Genomic DNA, 18597 nt, shown 5'->3' on the forward strand with positions numbered 1-18597 from the left:
GACGTGAGTGCGACGATGATGCGAATGAGCTGTTGTTTGGCGACACCGACAAGGAGGACATCACCACGAACACCGCGCCCCAGCGCCACGGCCATGAAGAAGCCGACACGTCCGCGGGCGCTGCCGGCAGTGAGGAAGAGTAGTGCACGGTAGGTCGCCGGCAGTGAGGAAGAGTAGTGCAAAACCGGTTTCTTCATTCTGCCCGTGTGCGCGCGCGTTTCAGGCGGCGATGGTGCACCCAGGTCGCCGGCACCGAAGCTTGTCGCTGCTGCTGCTGCACCATGATATCCCTGCTTCCGGACGGGACGAGCCCTTGTCAGCCATTTTTGGACAGGCAGCGAGCTACTCCCTCCGTCCGAATTTATTAGGCCCACCGACCAAATCGGCAAGACCAAGGCAGTCTCCTATTTGCGCACGTTAGCTTAGGTATTAATCCCTCCCGTAATTAGCTGATGCTTAGTATGACACATCATTTATTTTGGATATTATGCAGCCACAATCCTGCATGCTTTGCACCAATCGTTACCTCTGGAGCCGCGCATGGAACGCCTACGAATTAATTTTCTACGGGACTAGTGGATGGAGCTGCAACCGAAGCGCCAAATCTACACGCATGCAGCGTCTATGCAACCGAAGTCTAAAATAAACCCTAAGATTGTATAGACCGGCGCTAATAAACCCATATTTTTGAATCCCTGAAATTGATACCTTTTATTTACAGATCCCGGTCAATCCAACCTGTACTACTAAAATCTTGTTTGTTGTGTTGGGAAAGGCACAATCCTAACCGGGATTGATTTCTATTGTCACTTACAACATGGGCCCACATGTCATTTGCATCTCCTTAGCGGTGAGCACGACCACGGTGTCCATTGACGGAGTGTTGCCACTGTCGAGTCAGATCCTGTTGTAATCCATCCGTGTCCGGCGTCTTGCGTGCGTGTATCAAGAAGAGATCACCTAATCAACCAAGCCCAGACTCACGTACTAGTTCACGAATACATCAAGCCATCCTGCACGTGCGTGTCTTCCGACGGAACTTCAATCCTAAGTCGGTGCTCGTCGACATCGTCGTGAATACAAAAAAATCTCAGGTGGTTGTGGTCGTTGTCACCCGTGCCGGCGTGTGCCCACAGGCCACGCCTGCTGAGCTGCACCGGGAGGCGGCCATGGCGACATGCTCAAGCCAGTGCGGCGTCGGGAGCAGGGATAGCGGCGCGGTAGCGAGATGGGCTTCTTGACGTAGCTCGAGACCCAGCCTAGAGCGTCGTCGTGTACGCGCGCTGCGACCCACCACAGGCCTCCAGCGCCACGCGCCAGCCGCAATGCTCTAACGCGAGCGCCCACCGCGGTGGCAACAGCGGCAGACCCCTGTTGTCTCACCTCCGAGAGCTGCGGAAGGAGCTCGTCGTCGCGGATGAGCTACGCAAGATGTGGCAGGAATTTCTCGTTGAGGACGACAGTGTAGCGGCCAAGATGCAATTCTATCCCAATCATGTGATGAACTCATGATCGGGGCACAATCGCATTTCGAGCGCATAGCAAGATGGACATCATTACAATATGCCATATACTGAATAGATGAGAATACAAGATAAATGCTTACACTCGCCACAAACTACAACATGAATACAACAGTTCATCAATACATAGCAATTATCATACAGAAGAGCAGGATCCGACTACGGATGAAATCAAACGAAAAAAAAAAACGACATCCACCTTGTTAGCCTAGGCTCCCCGACCCGGAAACCTATCCATTGATCGAAGAAGAAGAACAAAAACAATCAAGCATCGCTCTCGCGTCAGATCATCGCATTACCTGTACCTACAACTGTTGTTGTACTAATCCGTGAGCCATGAGGACTCAGCAATCCCATTACCATGGGTATCAAGACTAGCAAAGCTTAATGGGTATGGAATGGATAAGTGGTGAGGTTGCAGCAAACGACTAAGCATGTATGGTGGCTAACTTACGAGAACAGAGTAAGATGAGAAACTATGCAAACGGTCGCAATCTAATAATGATCAAGAAGTGATCCTGAACTACTTACGAATCAAACATAACCCCACCATGTTCTCTTCCCGAACCTCGTCGAAAAGAGACCATCACGGTTACGCACGCGATTGGTGTATTTTAATTCGAATCTGGTGTCAAGTTCTCTACAATCGGATATTAAAAACTCCCATCTGCCACATAACCGTGGGCACGGCTTTCGAAAGTTTAAACCCTGTAGGGGTGTCCCAACTTAGCCCATGACAAGCTCACGATCCGCGTAGACAATCCTCCATCGCGTGACATCCGATCAAACTCGGGATTCCGGTGCACAAGATATTTCGACAATGGTAAAACAAAACCAGCAAGACCACCCGGTGTGTCGACACCCCGATAAGAGCCGCACGTATCTCGTTCTCAGGACAACACCGTCTATGCTAAGTGGACGATAGCCAAAATACCTCGAGTTGCCTTGAGGCGGCACCACCTACTGCTAGGTAGGTGGACCAACACTCATGCGGAGCACTGGCCCGGGGTTGATTAAGAGACCTCGGGGGCCGGCAGGTCCCCATGCAAGTTTTTAGTTGTTATTAGGCAAATGGTAAAACCAACATTGGGCTTTCTGGAAGAGTCTTATTCAAAGCAAACTGTTAAGAGGGGCCCATAAACCCTCATCATGTTAAGGACGCAAAATCAAGGAACATAACAACGGTATGACGGAAACTAAGGCGGCAAGAGTGGAACAAAACACCAAGCAAAAGCCTAAGCATTCCAACCTTTACCAAGTATATAGATGCATTAATTAAATAAGAGATATTGTGATATCCCATGATATCCATGTCCCAATATGGAACAAACTGCAACTGCACCTGCAACTAGCAACGCTATAAGAGGGGCTGAGCAAAGCGGTAACATAGCCAAACAACGGTTTGCTAGGATGGGTGAAAAGGTTAGAGGCTAACATGCCAATTTGGGAGGCTTGATAACAAGTGGTACGTAGCGCGACATAGCGATAGCATCGAGACAACTAGCATAGCAAAGATAGTAGTGAGATCCAAGGTGGCGGTCATCTTGCCTGAAATCCCGCTAGGAAGAAGATCGAATCCATGAAGAAGACGAACGGGCGTAGTCGAACGAATCCCCACACTCGCAACATAACCAAAACTATCGACAAGAAGCACAACCGGAAAGAAGCAAACAACATAGTAAATAACCATCACATAAACATGGCATGATGCACAAACAAGTATGATGCATGTCCGATTTAAATATGCATGGCATGGCAAAGTGCAACAAACAATACTACAAATTAAGTGGAACTCAATATGCAAGATGAGACACCACATTCAAATTATTTAGTTCTCTCCCGTTTATGTATCGAACAATATTAAATATGGTTAAACATGGCGAGAAGCATAAGAAAACTAACTAGGCAAGTTTAAATGAGGCCGGAAACAACAAACAACAATTCCAGAAAATCCTCATATGCAATTTATGAATTTGGTACTGTTCTGCCCTAATCATATTTAAATGTTGTTAAACAGTAAAATAAAGTGCACCATGTTTAATTATGCATTTTTCTATCCCAATTACATATAAAGTTTATTAAATTCAGAGTTACGGTTATTTAGTTATGAATTAAATCATTTTAACATGCCATTTAGCAAATTAATTCAAACAACAATTTTAAGCATTTCAAACATGGATGAAAGTTGCTTATAATGAAACTAGATGAAATTTTAAGCATTTTACATATTTAAATCATTTTAATCCGATGCACGGTTATTAAGTTATTATATGCATGAAGCCTAGGGGTTTTTCTGTAAAACGGCAGTTCACTGGGTTATTAGCAAAAATCGTCCAGAGGAAAAAAAACAACACGGGCCGAAATCTGAATCGAGGTGGGCTGCTCACCACGGCACTTGGGTCGGCTCGGTGGTGACGCTGGGCTGCAGGATGCGAGGCGAGCTGGGCGTTGGCGCGGATCTGGCCCAAGCGGGCGAGGTACGCGGTCAACGGGGGCGAGCGGCTGCATTGCTGCTCGATGCAGAGACGATGCAGCAGCTGGGCGGAGCGGTGGGCGAGAAACGGCGGCGCGGTGGCGGGATCCGACCAGGAAGGGCCGTGGCTGGAGGAGGAGGCGGATCCAGCCGGATCTGAGGCGGGGAAGGGCGCGGACGACGTCTGTGCGAGGAGCTCCATGCGGCTAGGTGCTCCATCCCTCCTGTACACGAACAGAGAGAGAGGAAAGGTTAGAGAAGAGATAGGGAGGCCGTCAGGGGAGAGAGAACGGAACAAGAGCAGAGCGGGGCACTCATCTGCTCGTCGGGGACTCGCCGGAGCAGCGAGGCAAGGTCGGGGCCGGCAGGGAGGCGCCGTGGCTCCGGAGGAGGTCCAGCATGAGGAGGAGGTCGAGGTCTGGAGCAGGGCGCCGGGGTGCGCCGCTGTTGTTGGCCAGTGCGGAGGAGCACGGGCGGCGCACTGTACCTGCCAACGTTTTATATTAAATATGCACTCAATTTATATACAACAATTCAAATGTTGAAATAACAGTAGAAGGGGCAAATTGGGGACTGTAAAGCCTCAAAGCAACTATGCGTATAATAGGGATTGAGAAGTTACTAAAGTACTCCCTCTGTCTCAAAATATAAAAGCGTTTCTGACACTAGTTGAGACAGAGGGAGTACCTTTTTTCTCTTAGATATTCTTTGATATTGTCAATCAAATCTTGTGCCTTGTCAGTATGGGTTGCTTGTGGCGTCTCAAGTTTTTTTATGATCCCACCAAGAAGCTTCATCATGTTAGGTCTTTGTGATATGGACACAAACACCTTGCAGTCATATTGCCCTTCAAGTTTTTGGTATACTTCACTTGCAAGTGTGGTAGTTTCTAGACTTGGATTCATTCTCATCTTCTTGCTGCATTCCCGCGGGTTAGTGTCAAGCTTTGTTTGCCTGTCAAATTCTTTACCGAAAAAGGCTTTCGCCCCGCTTTATAAATAAAGCAACGATCAACAACGTGGCAGTACAAACTCACATCACCACACACGCACACACCCAAGGCATGATACATAGACGCTGAGCGCTGCAACACCACCCTAGCTACGAAGAGATGAAACCGCATACCGCGAACCGTGGACTCCAAGGCGGCGCCTTCAGGAAGGATACGACACCAGAGCGCCGCCACCGCCCGACCTGAGGGTCAGAGTTTCCCCTGGAGCAACACAACGGGTAATGAGAGCCACGACGACGCCTTCAAGAAGGGAACGAGCTTCGCCGTCGCCGGTCCATCCAGGGATAGAACAAGTTTTCACCCCGACCAACACTCACCGCCACCGAACACCAGTAGGGTAACGTAGCAGAAAACAAAAAATTTCCGACCTACGCAGCAGCCCAGGACCACTATGGAGACTGCATACATGGTTTGATCTTTTTCGTTACCGACTCGTAGCGCAGCGGGAAGTAGAGTCGATGACGATCGGCGGTGCAGATCCCCGCAGCTAGGATTTACAACCTCCCAACCGCGAGGATGTATACCCTCATCTGCTCCTCAGACAACCCTCCGGGAGGCGGTCGAACAGCCCCCCCGGACGGTGTCGCGGACAACCCTTCGGGAGAACCTTCGAAACTCGAACGGTCACTCGGACAGCCCTTCGGGAGGACCTTCGAAACTCGGACGGTCACACGGACAGCCCTTCGGGAGGCACTCACGAACTAAGACCGAAACTACGATCTCTCTACAGAGTTGCACACATACGGTGTCATCTATCCGGCAGGGCTTCGCCGTCCAGAACTAGTTCCTGCCGGAACCCAGACAGCCTTACGGCTCTACGAAACTCTTTTCGTGGGAGGGAGAGAAGAAGCCAGATAATGCATGTCATGTGTATGAGAGCAAGGGATGAGTGTGGAGGGCTGCCCTCCACCTCTATTTATAGGAAGTCCCAAGGGGGTAGGGTAGTTTCACAAAAAACCCAAAATGCACATGAATGAAGTCATTCCACAAGGACCTAGGAGTGAAACCAATGAACAAGAGGGTCCCCAAGTGGGGATACCCCATGTGGCCGGCCACACCCCCATGAGGGGCCCAAAAAATGGCTCCTATCCATCCATGTCATCCACAGGATCTTTTGGAGCAAAGCCCCAAAAGGTGGCTTTCCATAAAGTAACCATAAAGCTGATTTTCACTATTCACGACGACATTTTTCAGCGTCTGATCAAACTGAAAATATTTATGTGGGCTAAGAACATTTCCAGTACCCACTAAAATGATTTTCAACGCGTTCCGAAACAATTCCGGTTTTAGTGATTTTCATCTGCGAAACGCATCTGAAGTGGCTCCGGCAGGTCCGGAACATTTCCGGTTTTTATCTCAGAAAATTCCAAAAAGCTTCCAGAATGATTCTGGCATCCTCCAAGAATTATCAGGCATGTGCCGAAACCAATTTGACTTAATGGTGTATCCCGAAACAACTTTTCGGTATCATCGAAACTTATCCGATGACCTCTCTCTGCGGTACGATTCCGCCGTCCGAAACTTTTTCGGTGATTTTCTCTCAATCCCTGTCTAGTATTCAGCAGATAGATGACCCTTAAGCGTGTGACCCTATAGGTTCGGTAAAGTATAGACATGACCTGGAACCCCTTCCGATCAATGATCAACATCGGAGCCGTGGACACCCATATTGACCCCTATACCCACACGAATAAATATTCGAGTGAACCTCCAGTTGCCGTGTGCTATTCCTGTTGCTTCGCGATATGTTACAAATACCCGAGGTGAGACATGTTGGCATTCCCGTGGATCAACAACTTGTCCACTATGCGAGTTACCTCGTTACCGGTTTTGTTCTCTTTTCTCGTTTCCGTGTTCCGGCATCCCCGTGATCAAATCACACTGTGTCTGACCAGACGATGATGGATACCGTAATACCGAGAGGACCCGAGAATATCTCTCCATCGTCGGAGGAGCAAATCCCAATCTTGAGCTATCAAGTTACTTGACACACTTTTCCATGAACCCGTAAGCCGCCATAATAGCCACCCATTTACGGATGACATTTAACAAACCCCAAAGTTCATGAAGCAAGCATGAAGAAACTCAATACTCTCATGGTCTAAGGAATCATGCAAACGTTAACCATCTCTGTGTTATGCACCATTAACTTGTGACGAATGAATCTCTTAGCATAACATCAATCCGGGTCGATTCAACACAAATGTTCTCTTAACATTGTGCCCTCAAAATTGCTGGCATAGACATGCCCATGATCAGGAAAACAGAACCATCATGCAACACTTCAGCTAGTCTTAGAGGCCAGACTAGGAATACTTCTTACCGTTTATTATTCCACACGTGCATATGAGTCTTCCTCCGAGTCTCGTGGATATTGCAGACTCGAGAATCATTGCAGTTATAGCATGGAACATAAACATAATTATGAACTCGGAGATAAATAATATCATTTATTATTGCCTCTAGGGCATATCTCCTACAACACCACACCCCGGCCATCACGCCGCCCACACAGCCATGTCAGTCGGGCAGCACCCAGCCACGGGCTCTGCCCATGAGCACCGGGCTACCGCCACCAGGGCCGCCGCCCCGGCATCCAAGACCAAGACGCCACCTCACCCGAGACCCGCCGCTACACCAACCAAAGAGACGAGCGGAAAGGCTCGGTCTCTTCGCACCCCTGAGCGGCCCCCAGCGCCGAGACCCAATAGGCCGGCCAAAGATGACCACCATCACTCCGTCCTGCAGCGCCGGGCGCGAGACGAGCTCGGTCCCACAACACCAGGCGCGAGACGTGCGATGGACCGCAGCTAGGAGCCGACCAGCCCTTCGAGTCAAGTATAGGCCGGGCGACGAGGAGATGAAACAAGGTCAAAACAGCCTGACCGCAAACGAGCCGACGCCGGAGAAGCCGGCCGCCGCCGCGGGCAACGCTGCCAGCCACCGTGTAGCCGCCACTCCACCGGAAGGCCACCACCCGGACCTCCCCGCGCCACCGCCCACGGCCGGAGCACCAGCCACACCCGGCCGCTGCCCCAACACGCGCCGCCTGCCGGAGAAGTCGCGTCAAATCCGGCCGGCACGCCCCCCCACCTCCACCAGCTTCAGCCCAACTCCAGCCCCGACCGAGAGGAGAGGGAGATCGAGCCGAAGCCCGTAGAGAAGGGGTCCACCAGAGCAGCCCGCTGCAGCCCGTGACCAGATCTGATCCACCGCCGCAACCACGGGCACGCAGCCGCCGTCGCCGACCACGCCGCCACTCGCACGTCGCCGTCGGGAGCCGCCGCCGCCGCACCGCCAGGCCCTGCGCACGCCCGGCGGCGCCGCCGAAGCAGGCCGCCCCGCACCAGACAGCCCCGAGCGGCGAAGAGAAAGGGGCCCCGCTGCCAGCCACCGCGAGGGGCTTTGCCCCGGCGGCGAGGGCGGGGGAGGGTGGGGAGGGGGGGAGCCGCGCTGCCATCCGAGTCGCCCGCGGGGGGGGGGGGGGGGGGGAGGGGGGGTGGTGGGGGGCGACGCGGGGGCTAGGTCGGGGATTTCGCCACTCTTTCCAATCCTTGTTAATTTCCACCTGTCAGATTCTTTTGGTAACAGACTTCACTTTTACCATTTGTATACATTCTTTTGAATTCTATATCATGACACCCTTAAACCTGAAGAAAGATGAAACACCACTTGCTAAGTAGTTTGTTAATTATGAACCTGATATGTATTTCTGTTTACTGGAATGTGCATGAATTTCTGCTACAGTAAGGCTGTTAAGAAAGTATTATATTCTTTGAGGAAACAGTGCAGTACCTTCATTTTTTTCAATGGAAAAATCCATCCTAGTAGGTGTTTAAGTGACAGATATTCCACAAAGATTAAAGTAAAATCACGGGCAAAACTACGGCGATCACGGCGAAACCGCTGGTTGGAAGGCTCCTGTGACGCTAAGCCACTAATCCCGCGATTTGGCGCTAACCACGCGACCGCGGCGCGAAAAGCCTTCGCTGCCGCTGGAATTTCGCTGGAACAGGCGAAAACAGAGGCCCAAACAAAGCTCGGCCCATCTTTGTCCCGGCAGAGCAGCTCCTTCCGAAAACCTAGCACGCTCTCCCCATTCCCTTGTCTCCCTGCCGCCGAAAAGGCTGCAGCGGCTCGGCGGGCCGGCGGCTGCTTCGCCGAAAACCGGCGTCGGTGACCAAGGATCCGGCAAGCTGGAGGTAGTGACGGGCGAGGCGGCAAGGTGACCAGCGACAAGTCCACGACGTCATCTCCAACTCCCAGTACGCCTGCAGCTACATCCATATACAGTTAAGCCCTCTGTGCTCCGTTTGTCTGACAGTTAAGCCATCCGATGGACCACAAGCATCAAAGAAATGCTTTTAAAGTACTCCACTACTAAAGCTCACGCTAGATCTAACCTAGAATTAGGAGCCAGTACGAAAAGCTGTGCCATTTGTTTAGCAGGATAGACCGACCATTGAGGTCGTTGTTTCTGACGCTGTTTGATTAACCAAGAGAGGAATCTTAGGCCCCCATTCAGTGGATGGATATTCTTTACGCGTAGCATTGTACTCCTAGGCATCAATCAACTGGATCATACGAGGACGCAGCGTGAACCTCCTGACATGGTCGTGGTGCGCACTAAGACTAGCCACAATGGGTAGTAACATAGAGTAGTAACATCGACATGTTACTAGTCTATGTTACTACCTCTACAGTGGGGAGTAACATATGTGTGGTAACATGAAGCACTTCATTTATTAGGCTATAGACACATCTTGCCTTGATATGTGTGATGTTACTACTACTACTAGTAACTATCTATGTTATCACTTTTCACTCTTTCTTCATTTATTAATTGCCACATCATCTATTTTATCTAGATATGTGTGACGTTACTACCTATGTTACTCCCATTGTGAGTAGTCTAAGGATGTCTTTTTCTAATATATATGCTTCAACCCCGGGCCATTTAAAAACACACAACCCAATGAGGACAGTCCCATGTGAAGTTCAGGTTTCTTTACCTGTAATGCAGAGGAGGCATCCAAGAAGTTGCCAACTCAATCCCTGCAAGACTAGCAGCCAGTAGGTAGGAGTAATAAGCAAACAAAGAAACAAGAAAGGTAATAAAATGATGGTGGTGATCAAGGTTTTGGATACAGGGGGTAAACCACTAAACACGCACATCGAACAAAAAGATACTGATTTTTTCCAATCACTTATTTAACAACATATATACTAAGATGTGGTGTAGTTGTAAAACTTTGCCCGCCATATTGGCATTTCGAATCCCAGGTGCTTAATCGTTTTCTGTTTTTAGATAGGCATGTTGAAAATAAGGTGGACATCCTTGAGACTGCTTGCAGCGCCAGCAAGTTGCATGTAACCTTAGGATCAACATGAGAGCTGATATATGTACGATCAAATTCTGTATGATCTTTGTACGACAAGACTCATCTGGTGTGATGGGCCCAGACCTCAAGGAAACGGGTCTGTCTCTTGTCGTAAAAATCATATGATAGTTGAGGAGGAATCTTGAGCTGCCGGAGAATGCCTGCTCCAGTATGTTATATAAGATTAAACTCACCGGCCTTAATTATCCATTAGAACTGAAATAAGTCATGCTGAAGGGTACGAATCTCAAAGCAGTCAAGGACTCAAGGCACACTTTGAGAGCAAGCTTGTGAACCATCCAAAGATACCTACTATGAAGGTGGAAGAACTACCATGTTCCTCCTAAAATGTACTCCCTTCATCCCACAATATAAGATCTTATTAGGACGGAGCAAGTGGCATATATTCTCTTTAACTTCCTTTTCTTTTCACCTACCACTGGCTCGATCCACTGTTTGCAATCTGATGTATATTTGTCCATTTCTTTTGTACACGGGTTATGTTTCATTGGTTATAAACATGTTTCTGGTCATTCATATCTTGCATTCTTGCGTGTAAAGCTGATCGTCTCCTCTTGCAGTGTAGTGCTGCTGTTGTCCTCTTGCAATGTATTCTCCTCCCCTGCCTCTACATATTCTAGATTTGTGCATATAATGGTGCTCATTTCATGATTTTACTGATTAATTAAACCCTCTTGAAAGGAGGGTTTGTTTACATGCAACCAAATAAGATGCTCTCAAATTGCCCATATTTTAGTGCTCACCTACCGCTGCACCTTTGAGCCATCACATGCATTGTCCTCGTATGAAGTTGTTAAATGTTCTGTTCATGTTGTCTTTTTCCCTTTTCCTTCTCAAGATGCGCTTGAAACTTTAAGCTACACGGAGACAACCGTGGTTACCTAGGCTGGATTTGTCGGCCTTCACGTGTATCACCCTAATCTGACGATGTTAATTAATAAATATCTATAGATCTTACCCTTACTTAACGTCTCGTCTTGCAGCTCTCTTCATTTCTATGCATGCAACCCTAAGACCTCTCCTCCTTTCGATGTATGCAACCTCAACCTGATCCAGTCTTATCTTCCCGCGCCTCTCGTCTACTTGGATGTTCCTCGAGTAGCTAGCTGGATCCCCAAACGGATCCTCTAGGTCAGTGATCCAGTCTTTTGTACTCAAATAGGCTTCTAATTTACAGTTTGTATATTTCCTTTTGGGTTATATCATGAAATTTTATGGCTGTGTGCATTCTTGTGATGTGGAGGCTGGGGTAATCCTCTTTTTGAAAAAAAGTAATGACATTTTCAGATCTGAAGAACATATGAAACTCGAGTTATTAAGTAGCTTGTTAATTAATAGCAGGATATACAATTGTTATGCAGGACATGCGCATGAATTTCTGCTACACCAAGGCTATTTAGAAAGTACTCCCTCTGTACCGAAATACTTGTCAAACAACAAGTATTTAGGTACAGAGGGAGTACGATATTCCTAGAATAAACGGAAGAGAGGGATTAATTGGAAGGGTGGATGAATTACGCTAGCTAATGTTTATGCATGTGTTCCCAAGAAATAATTCTAGGCCCGGGGTGCCAGTGGGCTAGCGCCGCCCGTGTTCCTCATTCGGTCGGAGAGTCAGCAGGCGTGGGGCTGTCTATCCCGTACTGCTCGTGCTAGTTCTTCTGTATCTTCGCCGAACAATTCCCTGCTCCGCCAACATAATAAAATAAATTCATGGGAGCGCCAAAATTAATTGGGTGCCTAACAAGATTTTGACTAATTGGACCATCTATTCTTGCGTTAACTGGATATTTTCTTTCTGACAATGCCTCTCCCTCATATCCCTGTAGTCTTCTTCTTCCTCGCACACCCGTCGATCCACCTGCTGCCACCGGTCGAACCATAGTCAGTGTCGCTGCTGCGCCGCCTCGATCACCTTGCCCTGCCTGAGCCACACCTAAGGTGCATTGCCCAATTATTCTGCTATTCTCCTTATCTCAAAGTTCAGGTTCCTGAATATTGTATGTTTAGGGAATGATTACATTAGCTGCATTTCAAATTAATTGTTATGGAACAAGTTAGAGTCCCACAACTACTTGATTCTATAGTGATGAGCGCATCAAAGGCCAGTAACCTCAAATAATAAGTCTTTGATAGAGAGTTTTATTTGATTTTTCTCCTTATATTCGTGAATCTATTTCTTATTTACTTATATTATGAACAGTACAAGGCAACAACCTTTTATTTTGCATGCATGTCTACCTAGCCCAACCATATAGCTAACTTCATATATTTTTTCGTATTCTAGAGGATTTTGGAGCTTGGCTTTGTACATGACCTGCCTTGGTTCTTGTTTGCAGGTGCATAAGCTTTAAGATGATGCACATAAAGTAATTGTCTAGGATTTCTTAAATAGCACAAGTATCTAAAGCATAAACTCAGGCACCCACCATTACACTGCACATTTGCATTTCCTTATTACATTTAAAGAAGATTACAGAAGCATCATTGGAAGTTCAAATATTGCTGTCATAAATATTGGTTGGCGCAGAAATTATTTACTATAGACATTTTTGTTACCATATCCTGCCTTAAATAATGCTAATTTGGAACAAACATCTTTTTGTTAGTGGTTATAGTGGATAGTGTGAAATTGATTGCACATCAGATACATCATACATGGATCATGAGGTCCTGGAGCGTATACTTGATGGAAGAGAAAATCCGACAAATCTATCACTCTCACTTTTGAAGGATATCACCGAAAATTTCTCAGAGGATCGAGAAATCGGCCATGGTGGATTTGCAACTGTTTATAAGGTAAAATTAATTTTTGCCACAAATTAGGCATAGGTCATCTAGATATCTCCCTTGGAATTATTATATTGACTTGAGCAGTATTTGATGTACGGAACTATGTTAATACTCAGTGTTACAACCTAGTAAAAATATCACCGTATATACAGATGTTACATACCTCTTCAAGATGTCACTTATTTTAATTTTAAAGGCGTACCCACACTAGTAGAAAACAGGGCTTAGGTCACAGGGCAGTTTTCACATTAGCCCCGGTTCAGTCACGAACCGGGACCCATGGGGGCATTCGTCCCGGTTCATGAGCCCAGGGGGCCGGCCGGGGCCTCGTGGGCATTGGTCCCGGTTCGTATGGAACCATTTGTCCCGGTTCGAGCCACGAATTGGGACTAATGGTCCTTGCTCCTGGCCCACAACCATTTGTCCCGGTTCTTGGCATGAACCGGGACAGAAGGCCCGGATTTAGTACCGGTTCATGCCACGAACCGGGACCAATGAGGTGGCTATATATACCCCTCGCCCGCGAGCAGAGCACTCCAGTGCTCTGTTTTTCTCTGGCCGGCGAGGGAAGGGCTTTGTGGTGCTCTAGCTCACCTCCTATGCACATGAGGTGTTCGATGAAATGCCCGAGCCACACTAGTTAAGCTTTGTCCTCTCGAAGCTCGACCTCAAAGCTCCATTTTCCTCGAGATTTGTCTAGGTTTAGCGACCCGTCACGTCCCATTCCCGTCTTCACCGCCGTCGACCGCCCGCGCCGATCTCGTCGCCGGCACCACCGTGGTGAGCCTCTTGTTCTTATCTTCTTTTTGAAAAAAAAAATTCTTACTTTAGATAGATACTTGTCTAATTTTCTTACTATTTTATTCCTTCTTATTACATAGTGCGATGGTTTTGGTATCCGCCCCCGTCGGCCCTCGTCCTGTCTATGATTCGGATGTGGTATATATTATCTTTTTATAACTATTTGATTCATTTATTGTTTATGACAAATATACCGACCAGCGTGACATAGATTTTATTTATATAGGAGGTGGTTGAACCGGAAATTCTAACCGACCCTATTGTCGAGAGGTTAAATTTAGTTGAAGAAGAAAACAATTACTTGAAGGAAAAAATAAAAAAAAATTGAGGAGGAGAAGATGATATTGGAGTTGCATGTTGCGGATGTCGTCGATGATCACAAGATCAAGATGGATGCAATGCGATTGAAGATTAGAAAGATTAGATGTTTGCTTCTAATTTATTCTAGTGTGTCAGATAGATGATTCGAGATGATCAAGGTAGAAAGAGGTCCCAACTAAATTCATTTATGAGTGTAATTGCGTTGTGGCAATTGAATAATGCTGCTTCAGTGACGAGTTGAATTGTACTGACGCTTCCTTTTGTCTGTCTTTGATGCATTGACGACGTAGCACACTGCCAGAATTAGCTACGTTGCCATTTCGCAGACAATCCAACCTTTAATACAGGAATTAGTTTTCGGGTTTTCATTTTCTTCTCTTCCCAAGATCTTCCATCCTGGTGGTGGTTTCTCTATTGTTGACAGGAATGTTGTTTGGTCAGATTATAGATGATACAGTCGGTTGGGTCCTTTGTATGGATGCACATCAGACAGAGCCATTGTAAGTGTGTAGGATAATATGGGCATTTTAATCTTTATTCTTCCTTTTCAAGTCAGTGCATTGGATGTGATTATCCTTCTTTAATACCTCATTATCATGCAGGATTATAACCGGTCACGAATCTGGTTATGTTCAGATTTGGAACTCTGACACGCAGGCAAGTTACCTCTACTGCTTCTTCTGCTAATATTTTGGATAAAGAAAGAAAATTATGGCCGCTTGCCCTTTGCATCAAAAAGATGCTCGGGGCCCAAGCATTTAGTTCATAAGTACACATACAGATTCCGTTGATTGCCAAATAGCAGGAGAAGTCTATGTTTGGTGATGGTTGATGGGAGGCGTACCGTAATGTTGAAGTTTTTACCCACAGCCAAGAAAACACAACACCATATTGGCAAAGTTTTGCCCTCTTTTTTCCCGTCATAGTATTTCAATTGAATTACCACGATTTAATGTAAAGGGTCATCACCAAAAGCTCAGTTTTGTTGGCAATTATACCAATCTTTTGTTTACATTGGACCAACAAATGACTCAATTATGTTTACTGGCAGAAAGTGGTCGCTTCGATTAAGGTCTCGCAGGATATAGGTAAGCTCTCCCTGACTTCTTTGTTAATATAATTTTCTTCCACCATATGTATAGTTGTACAATGGTATATGCTAATCAGACGATTGCCCTCACTGCAGTAAGCAAAGTTAAATTTATTGCACGAAAGAGGTGGATTGTGGCTGCGTCACGTGATTGTTTCGTCCATGTGTACAAGTATGAAAAGGAACTCGAAACGGTCACGAGCTTCAAAGTTCACGATGGTGACTTTGTCTGGTGTTCATTAGACGTTCATCCGACCCAGCCGTATGTGCTGTCAGGTTGTTTTGGGCAAATAAAGCTTTGGGACTGGGACCAGGACTGGAATTGCATACAGACATTTGAAAAAGAGCACTCAGATGATATTAGGGAACTAAAATTTAACCCAGAGGACACCAACAGTTTTGCAAGTGCTTCAGATGATTATACAGTAAAGGTTTTGCTTTCTCTCTCTTATTTGTTTTGCAAGTGTTTCAGATGGTACGTTTCTCTACTGTACCATGACTGGAAGCTCTTATGATTGGTGTTCAGGTTTGGAGTCTTGATTCTCCCAAATCCAAGTATACTTTGTTTGGGCATTCACATCACGTGTACTGCCTGGATTTCTTCAAGCGTGATGGTCAGCAGTATTTGATTAGTGGCTCTCGGGATGACACTGCCAAGGTCGGCTATTATGCTGGAAAGTACATTAATACAACATGCATCTAGCATTTCTAATATATGAGTGGTTTGTTTTTGTTTTTCAAAACAGATATGGGACTTGCAGAAGAAGGAGTGTGTTCATACACTCGAACATGAGTATGAAGTAGTCTGTTACGTCTTTGCCCATCCCAGTCTTCCAGTTCTAATTACAGGTGGTCGCGATGGTGCTGTTCGTGTGTGGAGCTCCACTGATTTCAGGTAAGCACGATACAACCACGTCTCTCCATGTCTCGATACAACCACGGCCGGATCTCCCTGCTCCGGCCATCCCTGCGGCTCCATCCCTCTCGAAAGAAAAAGCAGGAGTGAAACATGAGCCCTCGCAACTTTGCGCCGTCCGTACCGTCCTCACCGCCAGCAGCCCCATCGGCCACCCTGCCGACGCCCCGCGTCCCGGCCAGCTCGCTGCCGCTGGCTCCCACCGAGCTGCCTGCTGGCTGCAGGGTGTGCGTCATCCTGCCGGTCCCCCCATCCGCTGCTTGGTCCGATCCGGGTCGGGAGCTCCTGGCCGCGCCGCTGCAGCCGGCGCTGGGCCGCGCTGTCCAGATGGGTAGAGTGTTCGTGCAGGTGCTGGAGGAGCCCCTGGCCAAGCCTGCGCCCGAGTCCGTGAGGCTCCCCGTGCCTGCTGCTCCGACTTCGCCCGTCCTTTGTTCGCGCGACCGCGCCCTCGGCATGCCTATGGGTTTGTAGTCATCGACGAGGTCGTGGCTCTAGTGCTGCCTATTATGCCTGAGCTGCAGGAGCGTTGTAGGGAACCCACTTCACCTCTTTCATTGGTGCTTCCGAAGGAGATGGAGTAGGTGGTGTCGGTGGGTGACGAGGTTGATGAGGTAGGTGCGTTGGCACCTAATCTGAGGTGCAACTGTTGGGTTCGCCTCTGCCATGTGAACAACTGGAGGCGCCTGAGTCTGTCGTGTTAGTGGTACCCATGGCTGAGGATGTTGTTGCAATGGTGTCTGTGAGGGACAAGGTTGATGACATTCTCTCTGAGATACAACTTGGCAGCTTGCTCACACATTTGGAGGCGGCCAGCTCTGTATCGGGCAAGACGATTGTGGACAAACCACTCTGGAAGAAAAGCAAGAAGGGTGGCACCACAGCAAAGGCGTCTGTAGCTGCTTGGTGGATGGCCCTCAGTCTCTTGGACGGTCCTTATGGCCTGGCTTGTCTATGTGAATTTGGATGTGTTCGTAGTCTTCAGCCCAAGCACTTTTGTTAGGGGTTTCCTTGTGGTGTAGTAGTGTGAGGATTGGTGGTAGTTGCGTGTTGGGTATGGTTGCAGGGCTGATAGTGCACTTTTGGGGTTGCATGCTCTATGAGTAGTATATATGTATGTGGTTGGTTTGTGTCAGTTCTTTTTTCCGGTTTTCCGTTAATTAACTGGGCAATTCTCTTTTGCTTAATTAATCGATGAGACAAATCTTGACTCGGTATAAAAAACTGCTGGTTAGCCCCTCTCTCTATTATGTGCTAAAACAGTGAGTGCTTCATATTTCCCAGGCTGAAGAAAAAGCTTGAGGTCGGTGCGCCGGTTTATGGTCTCGCATGTTTGATGGGGTCAGAAAGGTAATCAGTGTTTCCAGTTGTTACTGATTTCTGTATTACCCTGTTGTTGTATGCTTAGTTATTTGGATGTTGTAGTCCTGTACACTGATTTCGTTTCTTAAGATTCCAGACTAGTAAAGCGTGTCCTCTTTCATCTATCAGGGTTGCAGTTGCACACTTTGATGGAGTGTCGGTGATGGAAATTGGTGATGAAGAAGGACAAGGTGGTTGTGAAGGCAGCAGCAACGAGAATTCCATAGCAGCTATAGATTCTTAGGAAACCCAACGCCAATCGAGAGGACTGCTAGTACGTCTACGCAGTCTATGCTAACACGGGCATAATGAATTTCCAGATCCGGAAACTTGAACGACTGATTGGAGATGAACAGTACCTGTCTGCTAGTACGTCAACTCTCTAGCAGGTGGCAACAGCTTGTGTGCAGAAGATGATAATTTCACCAAGATTACTTTTTGTTTTCCGCTAGGAAATTGCACTTCTGTCTGAAGCGTATACAAACGTGTAAATTAACAATCTCATTGCTGGAGATCTATTCATACATTAATAACTGACTGATAGATTGCACGTGAACTAATTTCCTTGCCGTTAGTTAAAGCACAGTTTGGTAAAGGTAAGTGGCATGCATGCACATGTTGTGTGTTGGTAAATCTAATTTAGCACACGTCGAGTGGGCAGCCATCTTTTTAGAAAAAGTTTTTGTCCTCCATTCTGATTAGAAAACCGTCGGGCTCATGTTTTTCGCCAGTCCGATTCATCTACCTTCCCGCGTGTTGACTGGTTCCTCTGCACTCCTAATATGTTCATCACGTGTTGATTGTGTTTTCGTCTATATATGAGGCAGGTAGAATTTTCAAAGAAGAAAAGGGTTTAAAATCCTGTCCAAAAGCTAACATATAACCTAAGTGGGACAACTAAGCCCTG

At 47.3% G+C, this 18597-nt stretch overlaps 1 protein-coding gene and 1 long non-coding RNA gene across 2 annotated transcripts; one reads left to right on the forward strand and one right to left on the reverse strand.

The window, feature by feature from the left end:
• Positions 1 to 2773: 2773 nt before the first annotated feature.
• Positions 2774 to 4634, reverse strand: LOC120968420 (uncharacterized). The gene is made up of 2 exons (XR_012189947.1): positions 3911 to 4634; positions 2774 to 3160 (listed from the first exon to the last, which is right to left on the reverse strand). It is a non-coding gene; the product is annotated as an uncharacterized lncRNA (long non-coding RNA).
• A 3096-nt stretch (positions 4635 to 7730) lies between these two features.
• On the forward strand, positions 7731 to 18231 carry LOC109782477 (coatomer subunit beta'-2). The gene is made up of 10 exons (XM_073504631.1): positions 7731 to 8073; positions 10317 to 10378; positions 14767 to 14825; positions 14928 to 14982; positions 15377 to 15413; positions 15512 to 15846; positions 15942 to 16073; positions 16162 to 16310; positions 17613 to 17678; positions 17820 to 18231. The coding sequence occupies exons 1-10, from the start codon at positions 7731 to 7733 to the stop codon at positions 17932 to 17934; spliced, it is 1353 nt and encodes a 450-aa protein (XP_073360732.1). The 3' UTR covers positions 17935 to 18231.
• The last annotated feature ends 366 nt before the right edge of the window (positions 18232 to 18597 follow it).

The sequence above is a fragment of the Aegilops tauschii genome, chromosome 7 (genome assembly GCF_002575655.3).
Source record: "Aegilops tauschii subsp. strangulata cultivar AL8/78 chromosome 7, Aet v6.0, whole genome shotgun sequence".
In the NCBI taxonomy this organism is placed as follows: Eukaryota; Viridiplantae; Streptophyta; class Magnoliopsida; order Poales; family Poaceae; genus Aegilops; species Aegilops tauschii.

Bases quoted from the DNA above. Each gene is read 5' to 3' on its own strand.
- LOC109782477 (XM_073504631.1), top strand. From the start codon at position 7,731: ATGACCACCATCACTCCGTCCTGCAGCGCCGGGCGCGAGACGAGCTCG. The intron at 10,379-14,766 runs GTAACCTTAGGA...TTGTTTGGTCAG, and splicing joins GCAGCGCCAGCAAGTTGCAT to ATTATAGATGATACAGTCGG. The intron at 15,847-15,941 runs GTTTTGCTTTCT...ATTGGTGTTCAG, and splicing joins CAGATGATTATACAGTAAAG to GTTTGGAGTCTTGATTCTCC.